The sequence below is a fragment of the Carassius gibelio genome, chromosome B15 (genome assembly GCF_023724105.1).
Source record: "Carassius gibelio isolate Cgi1373 ecotype wild population from Czech Republic chromosome B15, carGib1.2-hapl.c, whole genome shotgun sequence".
Lineage (NCBI taxonomy): Eukaryota > Metazoa > Chordata > Actinopteri > Cypriniformes > Cyprinidae > Carassius > Carassius gibelio.
The window spans coordinates 2390044-2413283 of NC_068410.1; the positions used below are offsets into that span (position 1 = coordinate 2390044).

A 23240-nucleotide genomic window follows, 5' to 3' on the forward strand; every position below is an offset into this window, starting at 1 on the left:
TGCATTATCTTGAAATTTACATTATTTCATTAATTACTCTGCTTCATGTTATTCAGTATTATTTTAGTAACATTTGTAAGCATAAGTTATAGTATTAATTATTTTAATCAAATGAAAACAAACAAAAAAATTGTTTTAGTTTATCATTCTGTGCAATTTTGTCATTTGTCAATTAAATATTTCTAATATAAGTTTTGAATATTTATATTTTATTTAGGCTTTAATTTCCCTTGTTTGTCTTTTTTAGATCTTAAAGTTGCCATATATTTTTTTGTGAAAAAAATCATTTGATATAATTTGTTTGGTAGAAAGTAAGTTTTATTTTATTTTAAAAAAATTGTTTTTCTAATTGATTTTATTTTATTTTTAGTAATCTTAGTACTTCAATTTAAACTTATTTTACATTAATACTTTATTTATATATATATATATATATATATATATATATATATATATATATATATATATATAAATTTGGCTTTAGTTTATGTTTTGTGTGATCAAAGGGCTGAAAATCTTCCAACTCAAATATGTTAGACATGCTGCATTTGGTTAGACGTAAAGGCTTGTCATAAAACCAAAAATAAAAACAATATATAGGTTAGATTGTGAAACCAGCAAGCAGCATCTGCTAGTAATTAAAATCATATCTGCTTTACAAAAAATATAAATAATATAAAAAATAAAATAAAATAAAAAATAAATAACCAGACTGAATAAAGAGGAAATAAAGCGAGCCAAGTAAACACTTGACAAGCATCACTGAAATGATTTATTTAGAGGCTCGTTACAACACGCCGTAATTAGCTAAAACCAGCAATTAGTGCTATTTGATCTGTTTAGAACAAAGAGAGACTGATGACTGGAGTCATTAACTCATAATCTCAAACTTTTGACTTCCAGCCGCGCAAATGCAAGAAGAGGAATTACTGCGAACACTTTAAGATCAGCACGAGTGTCTGTTTACTTTCCTAAAAGCTCTTTACTTCATCCATTGTGAATGATTCATCAGTGCACTTCATTCCTACAAACTAATGTGCACCTTTTATAATAACTCTGTTTGAGACAGAGAGTGAAAATGATTTTTAATGCAATGCAAAAAAGAAAAAGCATTTTTTTTTTTTTTTTTTTTTGCTATTTGAATGGTAATATATGTTTTGCATGACGTGAGACACTGGTGTGGTGCATGTGGTGCTGCTAACAGCTGTTTGACACGTTTAATCACACAAGCTCAGCGGGTTTCTTCACCGGTAACCGTACGATCACACGAGCGTTGAGAGAAACACTTCAATCTGTGAACAATAAACACATCACTTACAGCAGTCACAGAAATAAGCCTCGCCGCAAGAGACGATTATCAGCCAATAATGAGTCGGTTCCTCACTTGCTATGCTTTTTGAAGCCCAAAAAGTCAGGTTTCTAATGACATCTGAGTGAGTAAATCACTGTTGTTTTATTTTCTTTATAGTGATACACACTAGTCACCGTGCACGTGATGTCATCGTTATCTCTGGCCTGTGATTGGATGTTGGTTTTGGTCGTGCTGACAGAAATCAGCTGCGTTTCTTCGGGAAATCTCTTCGGGGCCTAGACGACGACGAAGGTGAAAACAATGAATAAGCTGTCAAAGGTTAGTTTGAGGATTGATGGGAAGAGAGCTGACATCTGCTAAAAAAAAAACAAGAGAGACGAGAACCATTCTTTTCTCAGTTGTCTTCTAAAATGTGAAATATATGACTTTTCATGCACTGGTTTATTTGAACATTTTGGGCAATATGTTCTTTCAGACTAGTGGGAAAAATACTTTAATTAAGGGTATATTTTATTTGCACGTTATGTATTTGTGCTTATAGATTTAAATTAATTAATCAATAAACAGGACCAGATCTCACTATAATAACTAGTTGCTTATTAGCATGTCTATTATTAACACATTGGCTGTTTATTAGTACTGATAAAGCACATGAACATATTCTACATCCCTAATCCTATGCAATACCTAAACTTAACAACTACCTGCTAACTATTAACAAGCAGCAAATTAGGAGTTTTCTAAGACAAAAGTCATAGTTAATGGTTTGTTAATGGCAAGAACTGGAAATTTTTAATAAATCATTCCCCTGGTATCATTCACAACATTAAATTCTTAAAAACACAGTGCAAATGCATTTTTTATGTCTTTGTTAACAGTATTTTCAATTCAAGAACTCAAATGTAGAAACCTCAAACTGAATGTCAACAAAATTAAATATCGGATTCAACCGATATTCAACCGATATTCCTATTTATTTTCTGGAAGTGTATGCAAATTTGTGAATATTTTCATAAGATGATACCTACATTTTCACATTTTTCCTAAAATGTTATGTTTGTATTTCTTAATGCACTGTAATTATCTGTTGATATCTATTTTGTTCTCGCTTTAAAGTGAAGTGCCTTCACATATCAACTCTTTAGCAGTCGTTCATTCGGTTTTACAGTGACTGTTAGTGCATGTCGTGTAGTTTGACATATTAATGTGATTTTAAATCAACTGAACTTTCACCTAACCACAAAGCAAATTCAATCAACTTCATTCAGTCCGTAGTATTACATTATTTCGATCTGTGTACCGACAAACAGCCTGAAGCGGCGAAATCAATACACGTCAACAGAAACATCTCTCTGATCTCTAATCAACAGCGACAGGACAAACTAGTGCAGAAAGATCCTAAAGAGCACTTGTGAAGCGAGCGAGAGCTTCCAGAAAGCGCCTGGGGACGGCTGGCCTCCTTCATGTTTGTTTACATCATGTGTGCGTGTGAACTCTTGCTTTAGGCGAAGGACAGAAGTCTCAGAACAGGAGTTTTAACCTTTGTAATGTGGCTCAGTGCAGCTCTAGCAAGCAAACACAAGACAGACAGATCTGAAGTGTGCTGGGTCTATCTATCTCTCTATATATCCATCCATCTATCTATCTATCTTGTTGTTTTGCAGCACTTTGGAGTGTGTGACGTATGAACACTTTTAGCGTGGTGTGAGGTTTTCTCTGTAGAGTTTCACACTCAAGTGAATGTGTCTAGCATAAACAATGCCTTTTGCATTGATATTTAATATTTTAAGTAGTGATAGTGATACTTGAGTTGGCAAACAACACTAAATATGCTAGCTTTAAAGTGACATGATCATCATTATAGGCAAGGCAAGGCAAGTTTATTTGTGTAGCACATTTCGTACACAATGGTAATTCAAAGTGCTTTACATAAAACAAAGTAAAATAATCATGAAGAAAAATAATAACAAAAATAAATCAAGCAGTTTTAAAACTTTTAAAATGATTAAAACATTTAAAAACAGTTAGAAAATGATTTTACATAAAAAAAATAAATTAAAAAAAATAAAACATTGAAAATATAGTGCAATATAGTGCTTTAAAATTTACATTTTGAGTTATTTTGCTTCGATAACATGTTTCAAATTAGTGAAAATAATCAAGTTTATCTCATTACGCATGTAGCTTATGTATTTAAATGCCACTTTCTCAAAATGACTTCATCAATACTTAACAGTTTTATTTCTGTTTCTATTTATTTTTATGGAAGTGTTTGTATCATTTGCATGGTTTTATCATTGCACTTTGTCTGTGTATGTCTATAGATTTAATTTGCAATATATATCCTTAAAAAGACCACTTTGTCAAAATGAGTTTCTTTCTCCTAACTAACCAAATCTATATTCTTCGGGGTTTTTTGGTATGCAACATTGTATTCCTAAAAACATAGTTAAATGGCTTTTTTTGGATGAAATAAGCAGCTGGCACTTCTACCGTTCACAAGAGCGAGGGTTTAAAAACACACGTAACAGGTCTGCCATGTTTTCATACCCATAATGCGGTGTGAAATGCACTTTTAAAGTCAATTCAAATGCAGTATAAAGGCGCTTCTCCTCAGTGTGGTTAAACCGTGCGGCGAGGAAGAAAACAGCATGGAGAAGCGATTGTTCTGCTCATTAACGGAGGCAAGAGTTCGTTCTCTCCTCGTCACGTCTGCAGGGGGCTCGTGAATAATCACGTCTCAAGAAAGAAACATCCCAAGTTCTCCGTTAGGTCATCTGTGACGTTTTGATTCGCCCGAGCGTCTCTGTGCTAAATTTCACAGCAGTGTTGTCTGGAAGAGTAGTGCAGCTTATTAAAATGCTCATTACAGTTTGGAGAGTGATTCATCTCGGTAGATTTCCCTTCATAATAGTGCGTGACTGATGAGTTATTAGACCGCGCTCGGACACAAACACGCACGCTCTCCAGAGAAACCCGCTCTGTTTATGAGTTCGGAAAATGCAACAACATTTCCCATGAATAAATATTTCTCATTGCTTTGAGTCAGATCTCCTAAAGGCCTTCGAGCTTTAAATAATCCGACGACACGCTTTCAAAGACCACACCGAGACAGAGTCGTCAATAATTGCGCAAAAGTCTGACACTTGATGACACCGAGGGCAGGAAAAGTTCATCGGTGTTTGTCTAATTGGTGTTTGAGGAGCGAATGCAAATCATTATATAAACTCAATAAACACAATTACATAAATCCATCTCTTTAAACTCACAATTCTGACTTTAAGGTGAGACACTGTCGGCAAAAACAGTTTTTTCAAGCACCTGTCAATTTTGAGATTTTGGGCTTTTTGGTTTTTCATAAAGTGCTTTTTCAAACTAGTGGACGGAAAACATCCAAAAGACAGTGTTAAGTGTTTCTTTTATAGCACTTTATCTGTTTGTGTCAATAGATTTCAATTACAATACATATTTTTAAAGGCCGTTTTCTCAAAATGAGTTTTTTCTTCAACATTGAGTCATAAATCTCCACTTCAGTAGCACTTACACACACCAGACTTCACATTTTTATTCCTGTCTATATCCTGAAGGTTTTTACAGAGGGATTTGTTCATATATATTTTCCTTGATTATATACAACATTTTAATCCCCCCAAAATTGTGAAAATATATTGTTTTCTGGCTGTTCAAAGTATTTTTTCTGAATTATGGAGTGACAAAAAAAGATAACCAGAATTCCCTCTGTAAAAACATTTGACTCTAATATGTCAAAAAAAATTAAAAATTTTTTTGAAACTGACTTCATCTAGTGTTCAGATTTTTGTTCTAGACATTTATGCAAATTAGCACATATTTCATTAAATAATGCCTCATTTGCATATTTAAACATAACATTTTTGAAAACTTGTAATACAAAAAAATGTGCAATAATCAATGTAATCAATCAACTGGGTAAGTAAGGTGATAACTATTCGTTTTTGGGGTTTTTTTTGCCCTATTCCCCTGCAGTGTCTCGCCTTAAGTTAATCTGTCGCAATTCTGACTTTACAACTCGCAGTTGTGAGATAATAACACATTTTTTTATTCAGTCTTCCAGATGTTTGTATTCGCAATTCTGAGAAACAAAGACACAACATATTAAACCTGCATTTTAAGAAAAAAGATAGAATGGTGAGATATAAACGTGCAATTGCGAGTAATAAAGTTGAATCTTTCTTAATATCTCACGATTCTGACTTGAACTTGGCAATTGTGAGAAATTGGCTTCAATATGTTTTATTAATACAGTATGTACTTATTCTTTATGTACCCTGTAAGTGCAATACTCTGCGTTTGGTCATGCTAGAACATGTGTTAACTCGTGTTGTACAAGAGCAGATTTGATGAAAGTTTCATGAAGCGAGTCGAACCTGTTCAGCGCAACCTTCTGAACTCTCTAACTTTTAAAAATGCATGAGTTTGTGTTGTATTTGTGTGAAAGAGTACATCTGCTCTGATCAAACTCACACACTTGAGCTTGTTCTCACACATGTGAATTATTCTGTGGGTTATTTGTGTTTAAATAGTATATAAACAACTTATGATGTTGTGTCAGATTAGATGTACTGTAGCTTTAAACAGAAATGATTATTAAGCAGTTTTTTCACACTAAACTCATGTATATTATTGATGTTTTGTGTCTTTTCTAAATGCGTTTTAAGCATTCACTTTCAATGCAAGTGCTTCACACAAAAATCTTAGATTTTGCACATTTATTTTCCCCTAAAGAACTAGTGAAAATTCTTTTTTTTCCACTTCTCTGAGATTATCTTCTAACTTTCTATCTTTCTAAATGTCTGCAATACTGTTAAAAAGATCTCATTGATTTACATTGAACCATCAAAATGTCATCGTCTTTGTTCATGGAAATATCAAGTCGCTTTGGATAAAAGCATCTGCTTAATAAATAAATATAAATCAACATATGCACAAAAAAGCACTTCAGGTGGAGTCTCGGGATAAAATTAAACCATTTATTACACACGTCCTCACTATATTAGACTATAAACGCCATAAAAGCCTGATAGATCGAATTTGATAGCAACAAAAAAATGCATTTTGTTTAAGGCGAGACACTGCAGGGGAATAGGGCACAAAAAAACAACAACAACTAATAGTTATCACCTTACTTACCCAGTTGATTGATTATATTGATTATTGCCAATTTTTTTGTAGTAGAAGTTTTCAAAAATGTTATGTTTAAATATGCAAATGAGGCATTATTTAATGAAATATGTGCTAATTTGCATAAATGTCTAGTACAAAAAACACTAGATGAAGTCAGTTTCAAAAAAAAATGTTTTTCTATTTTTGACATATTAGAGTCAAATGTTTTTACAGAGGGAATTCTGGTTATCATTTTTTGTCACTCCATAATTCAGAAAAAATACTTTGAACAGCCAGAAAACAATATATTTTCACAATTTTGAAGGGAATAAAATGTTGTATATAATCAAGGAAAATATATATGAACAAATCCCTCTGTATAAACCTTCAGGATATAGACAGGAATAAAAATGTTTATAAGTCTGGTGTGTGTAAGTGCTACTGAAGTGGAGATTTATGGGTCAATGTTGAAGAAAAAACTCATTTTGAGAAAACGGCCTTTACAAATATGTATTGTAATTGAAATCTATTGACACAAGCAGATAAAGTGCTATAAAAGAAACACTTAACACTGTCTTTTAGATGTTTTCCGTCCACTAGTTTGAAAAAGCACTTTATGAAAAACCAAAAAGCCCAAAATTTCAAAATTGACAGGTGCTTGAAAAAACAGTGTTTTTGCCGCCAGTGTCTCACCTTAAAGTTTCAAAAAGCAACATGACAGGGATATGAAAATGTCTGTTCACGATGAGGACTGAAGTGCATGAACAGAACTCGTAATAATGTGATGCACAGAACTAATGGCTGTGTGATCAGCGTACCACGTCGCATGCTTCGCCGCTCTTCACGCTCCTTAAAAGCCTGGTTAAAGCACTCGTAAATATTCAATACCTGTTCCATCTCCATCAAGACCTGGATTTCTCCTGCAGCTTAATGCAATTCAGAGACCTACATTCTTGTGCAGAGTTGCCTTGGAAACTAAGTTCTCCAGGCTGTTTTTTTCCGCTGTTACCGTAGATACGGCAGATCAATCGAGCGAATCCTGGGAGCGGAGACAGGAAGTGCTCCGCCGCACGATCTCCAGCGAGGAAAGCCGCTGGTGTCCCAGTTAGTACCTGAATACACACACAATTACTCCTCAGTCGCTGGCGCATCGGCCGTTATTGGACTGCGCTTATTGATCAACGGCGGCATTCACGAGCTCTGCAGATACCGCTGTTACACACACATTAGCTTTTGCAATTACATTTGCTAATTTGGCCAAAAGAACAGGCTCATCAGCTGAACACGAGCAGGGGATGAATTAGAAACTGGGTTGCTGACATGTGATTTTTTTTTTATGCATGCTGTTTTACTGTATGAATATATGTTAATCAAGAGATTACATGGTTTTTTTTTTTACTTAACAATATGCATGTGCATATTCTATTTTTGTTTTATTCTTACATATATAAATTGAAAACTAAAATAGTGACATAAGTAGCTTTTTAAAAAAGTGTATAGACTACAGTTCAAACGTGGAGTTGACATGATTTTTAATGATTATTTAATGGTCAAAAATACAGTTAAAACTGTAGAAATTGTCAAATATTATTACAGTTTAAAATAAGTATATATATATACTGCTCAAGAAACATTTCTGATTAATAGAAAATCTTGTGTAACATTATACATGTCACATTTAATGCATCCTTGATTAATAAAACTACTAATTTCTTTAACTCACTAATGCATTTTATTTCCTTAAAAGTCTTGATAAAAAAGTGATATTAATTATTAACATGGTGCATTATGGGATCAGATTTACAGGTTTCTTCGCTGGAGATGTAAGTCAAACAGCTGAATGTTGGAATTGATGACTTTATTAAAAGCCAAGCTTTATTTTTTAGGTCTATGGGCACGGTGACAGATCAGTATGAGTTCAGAAATCATTTTCATGGATTAATATTTCGTGAGTTTTGTGAGGGGTGTTATATTGAAGGTCAGATGTTGTCTGGGGTTCTTCAGGTCAGAACATCTGAAGATATTCAATAATGAACTTTCATAACGACTTTTCTATACTTGCCAATAGATTTAGAAATGTAATGTGTGTGTTCCCGAGCAGTAAAATTCATAGTAGAAGCTATCAGTCTCTTATTTTGCAGTAAATCAAAACTGTCAACACAGAATTGGTTTCATTTTGTTTTTAAATGCATTTTTAATTAATTACAATTTTATTAATGCATTATTTATTAACACATTTGACACAGGTTTATTATGCCCAAAAATAAAAAAATTATCTTAAGCTTATTTTATTTCAGTTAGTTGCCATTTCTTTCTTTCTTTTTAATATGTCTTTCATTTTCATTTAGTTCAATTAAATGTAATAAAATAACTAAAAATATAATTATTTTAAATATATATATATATATATATATATATATATATATATATATATATATATATATATATATATATATATATATATATATACATACACATATATATATATATATATTCACACACAGAGACAATTAATAAAATGGACAAAAACTTTACTGATATATTTAAATTAAAATGAAAACAGAAAATACAAAAAAAAAGTCTAGTTAATAAAACAACACTTAATTTTGTGAAAATGTTCTTTTTAATTACTATTTTAATTTTATTGTTAGTGACCATAGAGTGTTGCTTTATTTTATAAAGCAAAAAAAAGTTATTCAAAGTAAAATGTAATAAAAATGTAATGTAATGTAATTAAATGCTATATATTTAAATTACATTTAAAATAAACTATAAAAAAACGTATTATACTTATTTTAGCTAGTTGCATTTCGGTCTTTTATCATTGAAATAAACTAAAGATCTAATAAAAATGAATAAAACTATATTAACGTAAAAAAAGAATAAAAATGTTAAATAAAATAACTTAAATTTAAATAATTCCACAATTAAGAGATAAATCTCAATCCTAAAACAGCACTGATTTAGTGATTAATTTAGTAATAATTTCACATTTCTTTCTAATATCCATAATGTAATGCTTTATTTTAAATAGCAAAATCCTCATGAATATATCTTGAATTGAATCGATTTGATTCTATTAAAACTACACTTGACATATTGCATTCAGTGTCGTGATGCTTTCATATATGAGGCTAACAGAACAAAACCAATTAGCCAAAGGGACTCCATAACACTTAAAGAGTTTCTCATTCAGGCAATGCTTCATGCATGATCTCATTATATCACCACCTGCACCATAAAATCTCAAACGTGTCATGAACTCGAGCACGGCGAGAGCTCGGATCGAGAATTCACTCACCAAATGATGGTCCCTTCCGCTTTATTGCCACAATTTATAGCACAATTAAGTCACTCCTACAAGCGTCTAATTTTCCGCAGCGTTACTTGGGCTCAGAATCGGTCCGCAGCGCACAAAGCTATTACTCTGAGATTTCCACCGCCTTCGATTAAGAGGAAAATCTCCATCCGCATTGTGTTTTATAAGAAATACATGGCAGAGATTTGGGCTGATTTTCTGAGGCTTGTTTATATTGTATGAGCTGCTTTTCCTTGGACAAGCGTTATTACGCTATAGGAGGATTGGGAAGGTCAGTAACCTCACCTTTACATTGAAAAGCTTGCTTTGGTTTGGTTATTTAATTGGTAACATGGGTTGCTTTCCAAAAGACTTTCATTTCCAGCTGATGTCACCAACACTTCTGCTTTTTTTCAGACCAATCGGTTCACCGTGGATAAAATGATATTGTGCCTCACAGATAATTGGTTTTCTTTTTAAATATTCAATTTCTCTACTAGCTAATACATTGCATTGAGAATGTACGAGCCTCAGTTTATTAGTTATGTATTGACATCTCTAAACGTTTATTTATGTCAGATTAATTGTTTATTGGTGAGTGATATTAAAAATGTAAATGTTTTTGATTAATTTTGTGTTGTTTTTAATAAACATTCTTACGAGAAGTTCCTGAAAAACATGATAATGACTTATACATTTAGGAGCCTAAATTTCAGATATTTATTTATTTATTTATTGCCATCTAAATGTTAATTTATGTCCGTTTTCGTTTACACTTGAGTAAATTTGTTACTAAATAATGTACTTCTATATAATATTTTTATTATTAGTTTTTTTATTCATTTTTAGTTTAGAAATAAAGTCAGTTTTTTTGTACATTTTTTGTACATTTACATTGCTTTAATTTTACTAATTTTGTTATGTGCTTTCGCCATTTTTATTTTTGTTTATTTAGAGTTTATTTTTATTTTTATTTCAGTTTAAGGTTAAAATTGAAACAATTGTATTTTATTTTTGTTTTTTATTTAATATTTTGAGTTTTTAGTTTTAGTTTACTTTTAGTAGTTTTGCCATTTTTATTATTATTATTTATATTTATTTATTTAATTGTAATTTTTTTTAGATTTAATTCACTTTTAATTTTTACATTTTAGTTAACAAAAAAATAGGTTTATTTTTATTTAGTTTTCATTGTAAATTTTGAGTTTTCATTTCAATTTCAATACATTTTTTGAATGCTTTTGTCGTTTTTATATCTTTTAAATAAATATTTACTTTAGTTTTTTTCAGTATTATTTATTTATTTCTGATTAATAACATTAGTGCTTCAACATGGCAATTTTATTTAATATATATATTTAACTTTTTTATGTTGGAATGTGAATGCATGGCAACTAACTGATATATATATATAATTGTAGTAAGTTAGAAATAAAATGTTGTTGTTGTTTTGCGTGTGTGTGTGTGTAGTCTACTGTTTTATACTGAATGAAATGCAGAAGTGTGTGTGTGTGTGTGTGTGTGTGTGTGTGTGTGTGTGTGTGTGTGTGTGTGTGTGTGTGTGTGTGAATCCTGACATCTAGTTCTGTGTGTTAATAAAAAAAAAAAAAATCTTACTGACCCCAATCTTTTGAACAGAAGTGTGCTTTTATTTCTTTGTATATACTTAAATTGAATAAGTATTATCCCTAAATTATAATTTCTGAACATTTCTAAGTGTTACTTTGTCAAATTAAACCTCCATTAACTTTCAGGTGCATCATCTCCCTTGGATTTCTGACTGTGCAGATAGTTCTGTGTGTTAAAAGCGTGTGGTTTTTAACATGGCTCGTCTGGTTCTGTGTGTTTGTGCAGGTGTAGGAAGCTGATGAATCATGGAGAGGCTGGTGTTTTACGTGCTGGTGTTCGGCGCGCTGGTGAAGGCTCAGCATTGTCCGGGTCGCTGCATCTGTCAGACCATCTCGCCCACGCTCACGCTCCTCTGCGCTAAAACCGGCCTGCTCTTCGTGCCGCCCACCATCGACCGCAAGACAGTCGAGCTCCGTCTGACCGACAACTTCATCACCGCCGTGCGCCGAAAAGACTTTGTCAACATGACGAGCCTAGTGCACCTCACTCTGTCCCGTAACACCATCAGTCAGATCGCGCCGCACGCTTTTGTGGGTCTGAAGTCTTTGAGAGCGCTGCACATGGACGGTAACCGGCTAACGGTCATCAACAGTGACCAGCTGAAGGGTCTGATCAACCTGAGACACCTGATCCTTGGCAATAACCAGATTCACCACATCGAACCGTCCACCTTCGACGAGTTCGTCTCCACCATCGAGGACCTGGATTTGTCCTACAACAACCTGAGGACGTTACCTTGGGAAGCCATCGCCAGGATGACCACCATCAACACCTTAACGCTGGACCACAATCTGATCGACCACATCGACCCCGGGACCTTCACGCTCCTCACCAAACTTGTGCGGCTGGACATGACGTCCAACCGTCTTCAGACGCTTCCGCCGGACGCACTGTTCCAGCAGGCGCAGGTGCAGTCCGAGCCCAGAGCGACCGGCTCGTCCCGACTGACGGTGAGCTTCGGAGGAAACCCGCTGCACTGTAACTGTGAGCTGCTCTGGCTGCGTCGCCTGACGAGGGAAGACGACCTGGAGACCTGCGCTTCTCCTCAACTCCTGATGGACAAGTACTTCTGGTCCATTCAAGAGGAGGAGTTCATCTGTGAGCCGCCGCTCATCACCAAACACCAGGTCAGCAAACACGACTGCGTGAAAAAATATGTTCAAATTTAAAGTTTCCATAAGCTAGCAAAGTTATACATTTTTTATTAGTGGTCAACCGATATAGAGCCAAAACCGATATTTGGACCGATAATTGGCATTTTTCAAATATATCGGTATTGGCCGATAAGTTTTCCTGCTCGGCCGATGTTTCAAGGGGGACTTTTATTTTGACGGCGTGCTGAAAGGCAGTAGAGCACACACAGACTTCTCAGAATACAGTTGGTTACAGTGTTTACATCCTTTTTAATTATATTTTTAAATATTTATTTATTCATGAAAAATACTTATGATCTAAAGTATAAGTATGACTATTTTGCACATTTATTTTTAATCCATTGCCAAATGATTTAACATTTCTTAAATATAAATAAAAAATATATATACATATATCGGCTTTATATCGGCTATCGGGCCATTGCTTTCCAAGATATCGGTATTGGCTGTCAAAAAACCAAGATCGATCGACCACTATTTTATGTTAAATTTACATTTAAAAATAATACAATTTATAACATTTAATTAAAAGAGAGAAAGAGAATCATCAGAACTGTTTCTAGAGCAGGATTGTGTGAGTATATTAAAAGTAAATATACTGTATTTACATTATTTTTTAAAAATGTATCAAAACTGAAATACCATTATTTTTACATAATTTGAATGTTGTATTTTTGTAAATTTAAGTTTTTTATTTCATTTTATTTCATGATTACGTTTGTAGTTTTATTTTAATCAACAAAATAATCCTGTATAGAAAATAAGTTATATATAGTAATAATATTAAATAATAAGTAATGTAATAATAGTTGTCAATTTTACTGTTTTTACTGTATTTTTTATTAAATAAATTCAGCCTTGATGAGCAGAAGAGATTCCTTTCAAAAGCAAATTATAGAAAATAATTGATTATAAAATAATTATAGCTAGATAGATAGACTGACAGATAACAATCTAAAATTAAATACATTCTAATTTTGTATTCTTGACAGAAATGTGAAGAAAGGTCTCAAAAATTATTTTATAATAAAACGTTTAGAAAATATATCATATTATATTTTAGAATCATGAAATGATATAGCTCACAACTATGTATCATTAACAGAGAATCTTACTGACCCCAGACTTTTGAACTTTTTTTTTTTGTGTACTTAAATTATTAATGAATAACTATTTAGAAAATATAATTTCTAAATATTATTTTGTCACATTAAAGCTCCATTAACTTTCAGGTGCATCATCTCCCTTTGGATTTTTTTTTTACTATGCATATAACATATATGTGTTAAAAGCATATTGTTTTTAACATCACACTTCATGCAGGAATTTAATTTAATTTAATTTAATTTAATTTAATTTAATTTAATTTAATTTAATTTAATTTAATTTAATTTTTTATTTTTCATTAAACATTGTAATTTTTTTTTTTTTTTTAATGGACATTTATTAACATTGTTTTTAACTTCTTCACCCAGGTCACCAAACCCTACGTGATGGAGGGTCAGGGCGTGACTCTCAAGTGTAAGGCGATGGGTGACCCCGATCCCACCATTCACTGGCGCTTTCCCGACGGCAAACTGGTGCACAATAACTCTCGCACGATCCTGTACGACAACGGCACGCTGGACATCCTGATCACCACACTGAAGGACAGCGGCGCCTTCAACTGTGTGGCCTCCAACGCGGCCGGCATCGCCACCGCAGCCGTGGAAGTCAACATGATCCCGCTGCCGCTCTTCGTCAACAACTCGGGTCACATGAGGGAGGCCGACCCGGGGCTCTCCGACATCACCACCTCCACCAAATCCGGCAGCAACGACACCAAACCACAGAACAAGAGGGTGCTGGTGGAAAACCTGACCGCAAACTCAGCCGTCATCCACTGGCCGTCCGAACGCCACATTCCCGGGATCAGAATGTACCAGATCCAGTACAACAGCACCGTCGACGACACCCTGGTGTACAGGTAAAACTCTGCTTTAATGAGACATAAAGACAGACGTGACTAATGAAATGGACGGCTCCTCGGATCCCCTGTTGTGTCTTTAACTGAAGCACTTAACCTCGGCTCACTCCTGACGCTGTCTAATCTATCCGCTGTAAATCATCCTGGATTAAAAACCACTCGTGAATCTCGGTTAACCAGCTTTCCAGCATAAATTACACTCACTCTTAATAATAAAGGTGCTTCAGAATAGAGATATTCCAGAAAGAACATCTGAAGAAACTTTCTGTTTAACGAAAACTTCTTTGTGATGAAAGAAGGATCTTCCTTTGACTGAATGGTGCTTTGTGGAACCAAAAATTGTTCTTCTGTGGCATCGCTGTGAATAAGCTTTTAAGCACCTTTATTTTTAAGAGTGTAGAGTTAGATTGATTATAGAATTTATAATTTCTTGTCAAGAAAGATCTTTAATATTTTATGAGAAAAAGAAGAAATGTTATTATAAAGTAATTAATCCTTAAATAATAATAATTATTGTTATAGGAATGATTATTATTATTAACATCTTTAAAATAAATAAAGATTAAAATAAATAAAGATTAAAAAAAGTCTAATATCTATTATCATTGTTATTTGTATATTTAATTATTTTAAGTATGTACGTATATGTATACTTTTAATATTTATTTATTCATCATCATCATTATTAGAATATTATTTAATTAAAATAAAATACATTTTAAATTATATAATTTGATAGCAAAATATTAATAATAATAAATCAAATAAAGAAGCTATTTTTATTGTTGTTTTTGTATTGTAAAAAAATACTAAGTAGTATTTACTTATTTACACAACATAATGTATTTACATTTTTTATTTTAGAATTACATTATTATAGTTAAATGAAATTTTTATTATTATTTTTGAATTATTTTATTTTTTTAGTTAAAAAATATTGTTCACAGATGGAATAGAATTGAATAGACCGAAAGGTGACAAACGCAACAAAACTGGAGCAAATTCACATAATAACAGGTGCTTTAAAGATCAGCTGAATTATTGATAACAAACACAAAGACTGAGCTGAGAAAGAAAAAGACCTCAGGATTAAAGGTCAGACGCAGTCAATGTTTAAAAACAGACAGATAGATAGATAGATAGATAGATAGATAGATAGATAGATAGATAGATAGATAGATAGATAGATAGATAGATAGATAGATAGATAGATAGAACCTCTGTTCACTTCTGTGTATAAAATCAGCTTCAGAGATTTGCACTGCACCCAAGTCCGACACACACACACACACACACACACACACACACACACACACACACACTCAAATCATACATTTACATAATAACAGGTGCTTTAAAGATCAGTTGAATTATTGATAACCCCAAAGACTCTCAGAAAAGAGGACAGCTTTATCCAACAATGGGACAGAGATCTCGTCGTGAGGTTTAAAGGTCAGACGTGTCTGGGTTAAAAGCCCAGATCGAGCACCTGAGCAAATCTCACAAAGAAATGTCCAGCTCTCATCTCATCTCTGAATGACAAACTGCATTCGGCAAAACTAAATTAAACCTCTTTCTGAGTTGTGATTTCTGGAGGGAAAATATGCGTAATTATCAATCATTTCAATACCCCCCCCCCCCCCCAAACTATATATATATATATATATATATATATATATATATATGTATATATATATATATATATATATATATATATATATATATATATATATATATATATATATATATATATATTAATAAAAAATTTTATATGCATTACTATTTTATTATTATATTATAAAGTGATTTCATTTTTTATTTATTTTATTAATTTAGATATTTATTTGTACTGCTTTTAAAAAAAGTTGGCTGAATTATTATGAAAATTGTCACTATGCAAAAAATATGTTTATTTAATATTATTTACTGTTTAATTATTTTTCTATTATATATATATATATATATATATATATATATATATATATATATATATATATATAATTATATATATATATATATATATATATATATATATATATAAATGTATGTATGTGTGTGTGTGTGTATTTACACTACACATATTTTGCATTCCACTAATGAGAATTTAAAAGGTAAAATTTGCTTAATTATCAGAGAAATTGTCTCAATGCAAAAATGTATATTATTCACTATTTTATTATTACTATTTAAATTATATATATTTTTTTTATTATTACAGATTTTCTTGAATTGCTGTAATGAGATTTTAGAGTATAAAATTATCAGGAAAACTGCATTAATGTTTTTATTTTTATTTTGGGGTGAAATATGAGCCAGAGAAGTTCTTGACTATTTTAGTGAGATGCACAGTTAGATCTAAACGACTGAGCATCGTGAAGGCAGCACCCTGCGTCTCTGCTTTAAAACATGCACTAATTGAGTCTCTATGATGAGATCCAGGCCTCTCTGTGCAAACATGCTCCGACTCCAGTTCACTGTGATTCAAGAGAAGACTGAGAGCTGGAAACACATGCAAGCAAACCGTGCAGTGAGTGGATATTTGAACTGAGAATTGATTTCTATCTCTTGAACTGCTTCAGACTGACTCTAAATGGCAGCACACTTCCAGACAAAATCCAGTTCCTCTGAAGATATCTTTATCGACACATTCTGGAGAGATCAAGCTGCAAACTCAGCATCCATTCATACCGTTAAATGCATTTGTTTGCTGTCACTAGAGGATCATGGGAGCTGTAGTCCAAAAGAGCCATGCTAAAAACTACACTGTAATATGAATTATCTGCATTCTTGAATATACGCCTGCTTTTCACTGGAGAAAGATGTCTTTGCAGCACATGTTTGGTTAGCACGGTTAGCGTGAGCGTTAAGCCGGAGTGGACATGTAAAGTAAATGTCAGCAGATGGAGGAGATGCCTGTTAGATCTCGTGTTTCTCAGGAGGATGTCAGTGTTAGCTCAGCGCTGGTGTGTTTACTGAGGCTCAGTGTAGGACGAGACCAGAGCAGCTTTAGCTAACATTAGCGCTGTGCTAACATCAGTCCCAGAGAAGAGTTCATCAGCAGGAACGAAACACAGATGTGTCCACTCCAACTCTACAGTATCATGACACGAATGTCAACATAGATAGATAATCATAATTCATTCATTTAATACATATGAATATTTATGTAAGCATATTCTATATACTGTAGTATATATAAATGTCTTTGTATAAACTATAAACAATTTTAGGACTGTGTTCCTGAAGCAATTTTTATTATTATTAAATCATTAAAATATAGCACTATATGAGTGCTATTTAACTATTATTACCATGTTAAAAATATTAAAAATATATAATTATAAATTAATATATATTTATATGAATTATTATAAATATAAATATAATATTAAATTTATATTTCAGATTTTTTTTTATTGATTTCTAGTTGTATTAGTTGTATTCATTCACCAGTGTTGTGATATATAAGTTTTAGTTTATTTATTATTAATTTATTTATAATAATAATAATAATAATAATAATAATAGTAATAAGGCTAGCTTTAGTATTAGAACTAATTAATATACATTGTATAAGTAATATAAATTAATATTGACATTAATGTAATAGTTAAGTTACATTAGGATTAAGTACGAAAAATTACTAACTGAAATATAACTTCATAAAACTACAGTAATATCATCAAACTACTCATTATAAAATTACTAAAATTAAAATAAATTTAAATTAAACTTGAAAAACCCTTAATGAAAACACTAATGCATTGATAAAATTAATCACTTGACTGTTTATTCTTAAATTACTAAAATAATTTCTTTGTGCTTTTTTAAAATGCAGTGGTTCCAATGATTCACTGAATCATTCTTTTGAATCTGTTCGTTTAAATAAAGGATCTGATGCTCTAAAATGAGTCAGACTTCCTGATGTTTTGAGAATCCTTCAAAATGCAATTATTTTGTTCATTGTTGCATTCTTTTCACTATAATGATTTCCACCGAGACGTGCTCATAAACGACGATATTGTGTTTTGTTATAATATAATATGAGTTTCCACTGAAAACAGCATTGTTGTGGACGAGCGAGCTGAAATCCTGTCAAACGCAGTTAGCTGCGAGCGCCTGAACTCAATCAGATTTGTTTATGCATGCTTTTAAATGTTTTCCAGAGCAGTGTCACTTTTGATTGTGAGAATGAAGCGGCGCACATTAGCCGGCGTTATGAGCTCTGTGGTTCTGCGCTTCCTCCTCTGGGATCCGTGTGCCATTATTTTCTCGGTTCCTGGGTTTGGGATCAGAGTGGGGCAGTGACTTAAACAACAGGCTCTAAATGAAATGTCTTGTTGGATTTACACCTCTCTTCACCTCGGGTCCCGGCGCGACCCTGCAGGCCACGCTTCTGAGCCGCGTTCTGATTGGCCGCTCTGAAACGAGGGGTGATGATGCGTGGGACTGTCTCAGGGGTCAGAGGTTAGCGTGACAAAGGCTCTGTCATCGCTAGCGGTCAGTCACAGGTCAGAGGATGAACGGACAGGCACTGATAGAGACCTCACAGAGCGGTATGAGAAGAGAGCGCTGCCTCGTGATAACATTCATAAATCACCTTTATGTCCCTGTTCAGAAGGTTTTATGGATGCTGGTAGGAATTTAATAACTATTCATTTAGTATTTCGTTAAACTGGTTTTGCTTCAGGTGCTACCACTCGTATTTGAACGGTGCTAATAATTAAGTAATAATGTATTTAATATCTGGGTTGTATTTTCTTTTACATTATACAGTGAAGATCTGATGAATTAGCTTGAAAACACTGTTATGAGTAGAGCTTTTATTAATGTTTTTAATTAGCTGATTTTATTATAATTTTGTATTATTATTTAAAGTATAAATAATAGTTTGTTTTATTCCTGTTAGTCAATTTAGAATTTTCAGGCAAAATATCAAAACGTTTGTTTAATTTAAGTTTTTCACGTAATATTTTATACTTTATTTTATTTCAGCTAAAAAATGAAAGAAATTTTTTTTCAGCTGAAGTGTTTATATATATATTTTATATATATATATATATATATATATATATATATATATATATATATATATATATATATATATATATATATATATATATAATTATATTTTAGAATTTTAATTTCCATTTGTTATTTCAGTTAGTAATTTTAGCACTCCAACTAGATGAACCTAATATTTCTATTTTTCTTTTAGCTATGGAATATTTTATTAACAAAATTAAATAGATAAATAAATAAAATAAACAGATGCAACCAATAAGACTAGAAAACACTAAAACTGAGTCAGAAACATGAATGTAATTATAGTTATCAAAACACTTGTTGTTGTTGTTATTAGAGTTTTATTAATCTTTTGAATTAGCTTTTAATTTTATATTCTCAATTTTAATTTTAATTTTAGTAAAAAAAATTGTAATTGTTTTATTTTTAATTAGTCGTTTAGATTTTTTTATAAGTTAATTAGACTAGAAAACACTAAAACAGAGTCAGAAACATAAATAAACAAATAAATATTAACATTAATATAATGATTGCATTAATGTTAATATATTAATTATGATGAACTTACATCAAAACGGGTTGTTGTTGTTACTTTTATTGTAAGTTTTATTAATATTTTTAATTAGCTTTTAATTTCATATTCTCAATTTTAAGTTTAATTTCATTTTTAGTAATTGTTTTATTTTTTTATTAGTAATTTAGATTTTAGTTAATAAGACTAGAAAACACTAAAACTGAGTCAGAAACATAAATAAATAAATAAATATTAATAAGAATGTAGTAAGTTATTACTTCAGTGTAGAATGTTTTGTTCAGAATCAAACAGAGAGATGCATTAAGTTACTCAAAACGACTCTTTACTGAATCGTCTTCCCGTGTCTCTCTCTCTAGGATGATTCCGTCCGTCAGTAAGACGTTCAGGATCAACGATCTGGCGGCGGGCCGTGAGTACGAGCTGTGTGTGTTGGCGGTGTATGACGACGGCATCACGTCTCTGACGGCCACACGCGTGGTGGGCTGTGTTCAGTTCCACACGGGCGCAGAGGCGGGTCAGTGCCGCTTCATCCCCACACAGTTCCTCGGCGGCACCATGATCATCATCATCGGCGGCATCATCGTGGCCTCCGTCCTCGTCTTCATCATCATCCTCATGATCCGCTACAAGACTTACGGCGGGGTCGACACGGCCAAAGCCAAAGCGCAAGGAGACGCCGGTGTACAGGTGCACTCACAGACCAACGGGAGTCACCCGGGATGCTCCGGCTCGAAGCAGGAAGAGTATCCCGAGTCTCCCGGCGGGAAAGACTGCAAGGCCCTGGTGCTCCTGAAGATGGAAGAAACGCAAGAGGAGCTCAAAGTCGAGCTGCCGTCTGAGATAGCGCCGCCGGTGTCGTCTCGGAGAGCCAGTCTGGGCGACGAAACGCAGACGGACAGCAGCCTGACGGGTTCCACCATGTCCTTGTGTCTGATCGGGTCCGGGACCAACCCGGACGAGCCCCCTCGGAAGGGGCCACTGGCCAACATAGGGCTCCTGCCCAGCGAACTGGCTCGGACTCGGCATCGCTTCTCCTTCGACGGAGACTATGCTCTATTCCAGAGCAACAGTTACCCTCGCCGGGCTCGAACCCGCCGGCACAAATCCACCACCCAGCTCAACACAGACGTGTCACCGCCCTGCAGCCGGAGGGTGACGTTCAGCAGCACAGAGTGGATGTTGGAGAGCACAGTGTGACGGACTGAAGCACACACACACATGGACTGTCCACATATTGACGTTGTTGCAGTAACACACACTCCGTTGATTCCTGTGTTTAACACGTATCAAACATGACACAGCAAACCTAGTGAGCTGCCTACTTCAACAGTGTCTAAAGATGCATCAAACTGATCAAAAGTGATGCTATAGATATTTATAATAAACGCTGAAAAATAAAATGTAACAACTGTTTTCATATTCAGAAATGTTTCTTGAGAATATACAACGCTATCTCACGACCAATTTATACGTATTTTACGAGGTGGCATATTCGTACGAATTTGTACGACCTCACTCGTACGATTTTATACGACCCCAGTGACGGTTAGGTTTAGGGGCGGGTTTAGGTGTAGGTCATTCCTACAAAATCATACGAATTGTGCAACTCGTAAAATACGTACGATTTGGCAACAGTAATAGAGTGTGGTCCTACAAATTCGTACGAATAAGCCACCTTGTGAAAAATGTACGAATTGCTGTGAGATCGGGTTGGAATATAAGAATGATTTCTGAAGATCATGTGACACTGAAGACTGGAGGAATGATGCTGAAAATACAGCTGCGCAACAAAATAAATTATAGTTTAACATAGATTAACATAGAAAATTGCTACTTAAGATAGCAATAATATGTAAAAATTTTCACTGAATTTTTGATTAGATTAATGCAGCCTTGCTGAGCAGAAAAACACTTAATTCAGACACTTCGACCCCAAATGTTTGAACACTAGCGTGTAGTTTTTGTTCCAAGTTGTTCTCAAGTGGTTTTACATTAGATTTTACATTAAAAAGTAAAGACTCAATATTTATTTTTATGTTCATGCACCAACATTTTTAATCATGCAAAACTGATTCAAAATTGATAGTTCAGGTTAATTTACATCAAAACATTTTTTTGCTTAATTTTTTGTCATTTATGAACAGTTTTAGTTTTTGATCTTGTACTTTTAAGCTTTTCACCTAATATTTTATATTTTATTTTATTTCAGCTTTAGGTTAGCTTTAGTTTTCTATAATTATTATGCAATTTTAATTTCAGTTAGCAAACAAAATTGATTAGTTAAAAATGTTCACCACCTAATATTTATATTTGTATTTTATCACAGCTACATTTCAATTAACAAAATGTTTTGTTGTTGTTGTTTTTTTAGTATATACTGTATAAAGCAAAGGATTATGGCAAAATTACATCAAAATCAGATGAATTTCTATCTTGAGTTGACCTTAAACTAACATCAGCATCAACAACAAAAGATGTGAAACGTGTTGCCTCCTCCCTACTTCCACAATACTTTCACAATCTGTTTTTCACTATCCTAACGATTTGTGATTAGATGCATTGTATAACTCACTTTTTTCGGACACGATGCACCATTTAAGAACCACTGTATTGTTCACCTGCAACATCCAATCAGTGTGATATGAGGAGTTCAGAGTGTTTCAAATCAATCATGGTTCAGATGCTGCATGAGAAGGCGGCTCCCTAGGTAGGCAGCTCACTAGGGTTTGAAACCGAGCTCATGTAGTGTGGTTTTCGAGAGCACATTCTGACCCGTCCTGCCTCCTCCTGCGGTCCTAAAGAGAGTCCGTAACGCAGCGGTGCCTTATCTAACGACCAACCCACGGAGGATGCTGCTAGCTAAAAAACACACCCGTCCCGTCTGCACAGCTCTCTTTCGTTAGTCTCTTTGTTTACTATGTGATGCCAAGGGCGCGGAAGCAGGAGGAAGTGATGCTACGCTGTGTGTGAATGTGTATATGTCCAATTTCAAAGACTTTTGCACAGAAGACACGAGATATATACGGATACGTATCGCACCAGTCTATACAACAATGAAAAACGATTGCGAAACAGATCTATACAAATAACATTCACTTTTTCAGGAAGAACGGACGAGGTTTTCTACAATACGAGGACGATTCGCGGAAGTATGGACTTCTTTCTGAATGTGACTGTAT

At 33.4% G+C, this 23240-nt stretch overlaps 1 protein-coding gene across 2 annotated transcripts in view; it reads left to right on the forward strand.

The window, feature by feature from the left end:
• Positions 1–23240, forward strand: part of LOC127972095 (leucine-rich repeat and fibronectin type III domain-containing protein 1-like) — a 113293-nt gene that overhangs the window by 89747 nt on the left and 306 nt on the right. The window contains exons 3-6 of one of the 2 annotated variants that reach the window (XM_052575380.1): positions 1469–1630; positions 11607–12508; positions 14011–14501; positions 20418–23240. The exon at positions 20418–23240 is cut by the window's right edge and continues 306 nt beyond it. In XM_052575380.1, coding sequence (XP_052431340.1) covers positions 11627–12508; positions 14011–14501; positions 20418–21258 — 2214 coding nt within the window. In that variant the 5' untranslated portion in view covers positions 1469–1630; positions 11607–11626 and the 3' untranslated portion in view covers positions 21259–23240. The remainder of the gene's footprint in view (positions 1–1468; positions 1631–11606; positions 12509–14010; positions 14502–20417) is intronic. The other variant, XM_052575381.1, reaches the window with a different exon arrangement.